The sequence below is a fragment of the Nomascus leucogenys genome, chromosome 22a (assembly GCF_006542625.1).
Source record: "Nomascus leucogenys isolate Asia chromosome 22a, Asia_NLE_v1, whole genome shotgun sequence".
NCBI classification, from domain to species: domain Eukaryota; kingdom Metazoa; phylum Chordata; class Mammalia; order Primates; family Hylobatidae; genus Nomascus; species Nomascus leucogenys.
In genome coordinates, this window is record NC_044402.1 from 141,322,548 (window position 1) to 141,330,311 (window position 7,764).

At 61.6% G+C, this 7,764-nt stretch overlaps 1 protein-coding gene across 1 annotated transcript in view; it reads left to right on the forward strand.

Annotated features, from left to right (window-relative positions):
- CROCC2 (ciliary rootlet coiled-coil, rootletin family member 2) overlaps positions 1–7,392 on the forward strand; it is a 78,299-nt gene extending 70,907 nt beyond the window's left edge. The window contains 3 exon segments of the mRNA XM_030803712.1: positions 4,556–4,687; positions 5,471–5,650; positions 6,877–7,392. Of these exon segments, the coding sequence (XP_030659572.1) occupies positions 4,556–4,687; positions 5,471–5,650; positions 6,877–6,963 (399 nt within the window). The 3' untranslated portion in view covers positions 6,964–7,392.
- Positions 7,393–7,764: the final 372 nt, after the last annotated feature.

Below are 7,764 nucleotides of genomic sequence, written 5' to 3' on the forward strand. Positions count from 1 at the left end.
CGGGCCTTCCCAATCCCTGGCCCACGCCCAGCGTCTCCGGCCCAGGTGCTCTGTCGGCCGCAGAAGCTCAGCGGCGGGCAGGAGGCGGCGGAGGCGCAGGCGGAAAGGCGCGTCCTGCAGGGGCAGACGGCGGCGCTGCGCACCAAGCGGGCGCGTCTGCAGGGGGAGCCCGCGGCGCTGCGCGCTCAGCTCGCACAGGTAGGCGGCAGCGGTGGTCCTTAAAGAGGAGGGAGGAGCTCCTGGCTGGGGTCCGCAGGGGCGCGGCTGGGCGAGGCGCTGGCCCGCGCATGCTTCTGTGTCCTCACCTGCCGGCCGGGTGGCACTAAGCTCAGGGTCAGGACGCCCGCAGGTGGCCACAGCCCTGCCAGTGGTGTGTGCGCCCTGCCTTGGCTCTCCCTGGGGAGGCACCGTGGGTGGGGGCAAATCCCTGGCTTTGTCTCCAGTGTCTGAGCCCAGCTTTGCTGGAAACCGAGTGGCCTGACACACCACAAACCCCAGAGCCCCAGAGGCCCCTGCTCATGGTGGAGATAGCCCCTCCCCCGGGGTGTGCCCTGCGGCTGGAGCAACAGGTGGGCCAGCCTGTGCAGGTGCCCCACAACCTCCCCTCTCAACGCTCACAAGGATAGTGGCCCCTGAGCTCCCGGTAGGGCCCGGGCAGACAGGGTGAGAGACCAGGAAGAGCTCAGTGGTCAAGGGGTGAAGTGACAGTCATCACCCAGTCCTGTCATCCCCCGGCCTCCCCGGTGCAAGACAGGGTTTCCAAACCCAAAGGTCAGACAAACGTAGACCACTGTGTCCAGGGGTGGGCCGCAGAGGTGAGGCCAGGTGGAGGCACCCTGGTGGCCGGTGAGTGATCCAGTGGTCCAGTGATCCTGGCCACTGAGCTCGGCCCCCTGCTGCATGTGGACCCGGCTCCCACGCATGAAACCAGACGGAGCAGAACCATTCGCGGGGAGATGAGGGGCGCACAGCTGCCAGGTCGACTGAGAGGGAAACAGCCCAAGAAAGAGGAAATTGCATTCCAGGAAGCAGGCAGAGCTTCTCGGAGCCTGCACCCCAGCCATCACTCTTTGGGCCCACTGAGGAGGCGCCTGCTATGTACAGCACCCCCTCCCCATCACCCGAGAGGCAGCTCTCTTGTCCTCTGTGAGTACCCCACACACACCCAGGCACTCACTCCACACTCACCCAGGCACTCACTCCACACACACCCAGGCACTCACTCTACCCACATCCAGGCACCCACTCCACACTCACCCAGGCACTCACTCCACACACACCCAGGCACTCACTCCACACACACCCAGGCACTCACTCCACACTCACCCAGACACTCACTCCACCCACATCCAGGCACTCACTCCACACACACACACCCAGGAACTCACTCCACACACACACCCAGGCACTCACTCCACACACACACCCAGGCACTCACTCCACACACACACACCCAGGCACTCACTCCATTCACACACCCAGGCACTCACTCCACTGACACACCCAGGCACTCACTCCACACACACACCCAGGCACTCACACTGGGGGTCTCGCTGCCCCCCACAGCGGGGTCTGGGTGCATGCAGGGCCCCCACCTGGCAGGTGAGGGCAGAGTGGGCACATGGCCCCAGCCCACGGGGCGGCCTCACACCGATCCCTCTTTCTGTTCATCCTCCTCTCCTTGATGCCGGAGAGCTGTCTGATGTGAGCTGTCTTCACAGTTGGGCTCCTCCCTGATGGGGACATGGTGGCTGTCCAGGACTGCATGGCTGGACACTGCCCTTTTTATAGCATGGGTTGTTTAAATGACTCCAGGGCACCGTCAGGGTCCTGCACGGCAACTGGCTCATAAATAGGGCTGAGTGGAGAGGGTGGTGCATCACATGGGCACATGGGCACAGCTCCCACCCACCCTGTGGGTCCAAGGTGCAGGGTGGGGTAGTCCTGGTGGCCTGAGGCCAGAGTCCCCAAGGAAGCTGTGCCCACCTCCCTCTGGACCAGACGCTTTTGGAGGGGCTGCCTCCAGCTCGGCATCACTGGCCCTGTTGCCCACTACCCAGGTCTCCTCATGGCCCCTTGACCCCAAAGCCCCACACCCACCCCCTCCCAGCTACTCTCCTGCCACCCTTGCCCATGCAGCTGCAGAGTGGCTGCCGAGATCAAAGACAGCCAGAGGTCAAAGTGACCTGTGGGTCACCCAGCTGGAGGGACAGGCCTGGAAAGCCAAGCCGCTGTTGCCGGCACCACGACCCATCCACAAGCTCCCACCTCCAGCGTCCTGGGGGGCTCGAGCTTGTTCTCCTTGGGAAGTTTGTTCACCATCCCAGGCCAGATGGCGCAGGGGGAGGGGCGGGAAGGGCAGGTGTCTTTGGCCTTCCATCCATGGAGCCTGGGGGACAGCCCCTTGTCCCTCTGCTGTGTGCTGCCGAGGCCCTGCAGGAACAGGGAAGGTGCCCACACAGCCACCCAGGCTGGCCCTGCAGAGCGGGCTGCACCAGCTGTGGGCCCAGGGTTCTGATGCGCTCACAGCCCCCCTCCGGGAGTAGGCAGGGGGCCCCAGAGTGGGACGGGGCTCCAGAGGAGGCAGCTGGAAGAATGATAGGCACTCAGGACGGGGGAGGGGATGATGGCATCTGCTGAGCTGGCCCCTGCAGGGTCAGTGCCCCTATCTATGAAGTGGGGAAGGCAGGTGCTGAGGCCTCAGGGGTGAACCCCAGAGCAGGGTGGCCCTTCCCAAGGACTCACTGCCACCTGCAGAAGGCCCCGCAGCCCAGCCTGCCCAGGGGACAGGGGCCAGCAGGCCAGGACAGTCACGAAAGCCACCAGCCAGCTTGTCCACAAAGGACCACCTGCCCTCCAGAGTAGGGCCAGCCAATGGGGTCCAGTCACCAGCCCCTGCTGCTGTTCCTGAAGGGGGCCCAGCCCTGGGCCATGGAGCCAGGGTGTTGGGGCCTCCTTTGGACGCTGCTGGGGGTGGAGGAGCAGGGGGCTTGCATCAGCCCTGGTTGCGACAGCACTGCCTGGGGACGCAGAGCCAGCTGTGGGCACAGTGCCCGCCGTGAGTCCCTGGAGCCTGAGGAGGGGGAGGGAAGGAACAGCTAATGAGTTCCAGGAGGTCAGCTGTGAGGGGCCCACAAACCCATAAACCCTTTATTGGTGTCTCAGGAGGGGAAACCCGGATGTGGCCGTTTATTTATTTTGGATTTCACTTTTCTCTTCTCTTTATAACATGCACTTCCAGGAGTGTAACTGGATTTTTAAAGAAACAGGACGTCCTTTTTCAGTGTAGGGGGACTCTGTTTTTCTCAGTCCTGAAGAAGAAAGGAACCCTTCTTTTTTGTAAAGTTCCAACCACTGACCCTGTAACGAACTTTACCCACGCAAATTATCCCCTCTGTCCTAGGGCCTGAAACCAGGCCTGCTCAAGCCCTGAAGCTAAGAGGGCAGGTTTGTGGTGTGCCAAGTGTGTGCACTGAGCCCCAGGTCTGCTGCCCAATCCTGGGCCAGGGCCAGCACCCGACAGAGGGCATTGGGGCCAACAGAGGACTGACCTGGCACTCCAGCCCAAGGCTTTTGCCCCTGTGGACACAGCCCCAGCAAGCAGGACCCTCGGGGCTGGGCATGGCAGAGCCTGGAGGCAGCCTGGTTTGGAGAGCAGGGCCTGGGTTCCAAGCCTGCCTCAGCGCCTGCCTGGCCCAATGAGCCTGTGACATCATGGGATCCCATCCACACCAACCACCCATGAGGCATGCCCCAGGCCATCTGGGGGCGCTGGAAGCAGGCTGTCTGGGGCTGGTGGACGGTGTTCCTCTCCTAGTGCTGTTCTCTGTGAGAGAGAACTCTTAGATTCAATCCTTTCCTCCAGAGGGCCCATTCGCAAGGGAACAAAAGGTCCTTGCCAACTTTCCCATAGAAAATGTCTGTTTCCTGGGTAACCTTCCCTGATTTTTAACCTGCAGCTTATCCCTCCTGACCTGTGCCCATGGGCTGGGGAGTGGGTGACTAAGGAGGGAGCATATTGGGGCAGCCTGCAGCCTACAAGGAGGACAGACGGTGGGGATAGTGATGCCAATGCCACAGGCTTGTTGGGATTGAGACAGCAAGTGTACCAGGTTCTCAGGGCCTGTGCCTGTACGAGCTCAGCAGATCCTGAGTGCCAACAGCAGAAGGCAAGTGCCAGAGAGTGCAGGGGATCATGGCTCATGAGACCTGGAGGAACACTGAGAAGAGGTTTGCGGGGTAGCTCCTGGGATGTCACCTTAAAAGATGTAGAGAGTCCCCCATTGAGGATGTTGATGGGGACATCTGCTGCTCTGTAGCTGGATGGGGACTTGGCCCTATGCTCCTCCTTAAGCTGTCACTCTGGCTGCAGATATCAGATAGACCTGGGTGAGGCCGGGGGTCCTGGCCCAGGGCAGTGCCCTTCCTGACCCTGCCAGCTCTTAGGGGAATTCAGAGTCCTTCCCAGAGGCATCCCTATGCTCCCAGAGGAGGGCTGGCCTGACCTCACTCCCTGCCAGGAGGCCACAAGTTCTGCCTCCTGCGCTCTCTGCAGATGGAGCAAGAGACACTGAAGAGGGAGGAGGATGTGGCGAGGCTGGGGGCTGAGAAGGAGCAGCTGGACCAGTCTCTGAACAGCCTGCACCAGGAGGTGGAAGGAGCCCTGAGGCAAAATCAGCAGCTGCAGGTCAACTGGGCCAGCAGAGTTCTGTGTACCCCAGACTTGGGGGCAGACCTGGGGTGGGATCCAGGAGGGTGTCAGTTCCAGAGGGGTGGCTGGTGTACCTCCATCTCACACGTGCACACATGGGGAGGGTGGCTGGACCAGCTTCTGCATGTGATGGATACAGGCTCAGACCAAGGCCCCAGGCAGAGCTAGAATGAGGACCCAAGGCTCCTGCCCTTCTTGAGACATTGACGTCCCCGTGGGAGCCAGGCCCGGGCTCTGTAGAGCAGCACAAGGGCCAGACGAGGGAGGTCAGAGAGGCCTGTGGGGCATGGCCAGAGGCTGCTACCTGCTTGTGTTGGGGCAGGGGAATCCCCTGAGGCCTAGGGGCCTGACACCCACAGAAGGGGCCTCAGAGGCTTCATTCTCCCTGTCCACATTGGACATACCCCCATCCTCAGAAACCAGCAGGGGATGGGGGCAGGATGGGCAAGAATCAAACTTCGATGCCCTCTGGACACCCAGCCCAGCCAAAAGGAACCTGGGGTACCATTAAAACAGATTTTAGGCCCACCCTGGAGGCTGTGGCTTAGTCTCCAGCCCAGCCAAAGCCAAACCCAAGGCCCGTGGGCTGAACGTGTGCACCCAACCCCAGGTCTGCTGGGCAGTCCTGGCCAGGGTCAACACTGGCAGAGGGCAGTGGGGCCCAAAGGACAGGTGGAACACCCTGTGGCACTCCTGCCCTGGGATTCTGTGCGGCCCTCAGTGAGAGACAGCAGTGAGATGCCCGAGTTCTCGCTCCAGGCCCAGATGGCGGAGATGGAGCAGACCCACACCCAGCGGCTCCAGGACCTGACGGCGCAGCACCAGCGGGACCTGGCCACAGAGGCAGAGCGTCTGCATGGGGCCCAGCAGCAGGCCACGCAGGCCCTGGAGTCCCAAGAATGGACCCACCAGCAGCGGGTGAAGGTGCTGGAAGAGCAGGTAAGGTCGGGACCCCAGCCCCCTGGGTGAGGGCAGAGGCAGGGACGGAGGACTGGCATCCCCGCAGTCACCCAGTAGGGGTGACTTCTTGAAGTCCTCTAGCAATAGGGGCTCTCCACTGCCACCCAGTGGGCTCCAGACCCACTCCGGGCACTGCCTGCACTTCTTCGCTCTTGAGCGCACAAGGTTTATCCGACTGGGAGGTGGAGCATGGATTCTGGGGCAGGTCACCAGAGGCAGCCCCTGCACCTGTCCTTCAGAGTCACAAAGGGAAAACAATGGCACACGTGGCACATGTGAGGATGAGGTGGGCACAGTGAGGTGGATAAGGAAGCATAGCCAAGCCTTGGGCATGTGTGTGCACTGCACACCCACACATGCATACGTACATGTGACAGACCTGCTGGGCTGAACCACTGAGCCTTGGAGCTCAGAGCTATCAGGACCTTAGAGCTGTCTGTTCATTTTACAGATGAGGAAACTGAGGCCCAGGAGGTGACCTGACTGCCCAGTGTCATCCCCAAGTTACGGTCCCTGACCACCAAGGCACTTTTGCTAAATTTATTAGCAAAAGGACATTTATTTATTTCCTTATCATTCTGAGTGCTTTTTTTTTTTTTTTTTTTTTGAGATAGAGTCTCACTCTGTTCCCTGGGTTGGTGAGCAGTGGTGAGATCTCAGCTCACTGCAACCTCCACCTGCTGGGTTCAAGCGATTCTCCTGCCTCAGCCTCCAGAGTGGCTGGGATTGCAGGCACCTGCCACCACACCTGGCTAATTTTTTGTATTGTTAGTAGAGACGGGGTTTCACCATGTTGGCCAGGCTGGTCTCGAACTCCTGACCTCAGGTGATCCTGATGCCCAAGGCCCGCCTCGGCCACCCAAAGTGCTGGGATTACAGGTGTGAGCCACTGCACCCGGCCTCATTCTGAGTGCCTTCCCGGCCTGAATAGAAGCGGGCCCATCCACCAAGGGTGCGCAGTGGCCTCCACAGGTGGGCGGGGTGGGGATCCGTGGTGAGAGGTGGAACTGCGCATCCCTCTCTGGCAGCAAGGGAGTCAGTCTGACGTCTGCCTGATGTTTCTGTCCCATGCATGCCACCTCTCCTCGGGAGCTGTGGACCATGGCCTCCAGCCCTTCCTGTCACAGAGCCCTCCATGCCTCTATGCCCTGAGGCCCTGGCCATGCAGCCTGCCCACCTGACCTAAGCCACTGTCCGGTCCCCAGGTGGCCAGCCTGAAGGACCAACTGGACCAGGAAGTGCAGCGGCAGCAACAGGCCCACCTCGGCCAGGCCTTCCAGACAAGACAGTGAGCCCTGCTGCATACCACCCAGCAGCCTAGCCGCCTTCATCCCTGACTGGCCAGGGGCAGGTGGCCCTGGGGAAGGTGCTGGAGGCCCTAGGCTGCTGGGGGAACCACTGTTGGGAAAACCAATGCCTTGTGCTCTGCACAAGAGGGACAAAGTTCAGATGGGGTGGGCACGATGACAGCAGAAAGCACAGGGTGCAGGCAGCACCGCCCGGGCCACCACTCACTCTTCAGGGTCCTCAGGCAGCGGCGCACTCTGAGCCCGCTGACCGCAGAGCTCCTCCCGCCCCTGGAGACTCGGCCTGCAGCTGGTGCTGGACCACGCTGCGGGTCGCTCGTCTCTGACAGCCCCTTCCCCTCCGGCAGAGAGCGGGGGCTTGGGCGTCCTCACAGCCTGCCCCCGCCTGGCGTCCTCACAACCTGCCCCCGCCTGGCATCCTCACAACCTGCCCCCGCCTGGCATCCTCACAGCCTGCCCCCGCCTGGCACTCCATTTCCGCTTTGGAGTTGCTGCTCTGGCCAGACCCCCGGGGCCAGGCCCTGTCAGGCTGGCTTCCCCGGCTTCATTCCGTGCCCTCAGCTCTGTAAACACGGGAAAACACGTGGGAAACATTTCCACCAACCGGAGCCAAAAACATAATGTCCTGCAAGGCCAGCCACCACATCCCCACGCCCAGCGGCTGCGAGCCTCCGCATCCAGGAACTGCGGCCGTCACGGTGGCAGGTGGCTGGAAGTGACTCAGATTCAAGTCCCCGTGACTCACTGGCCGCCAGGGGAGTGTAACACTTAAAGCTGTTACAGAGC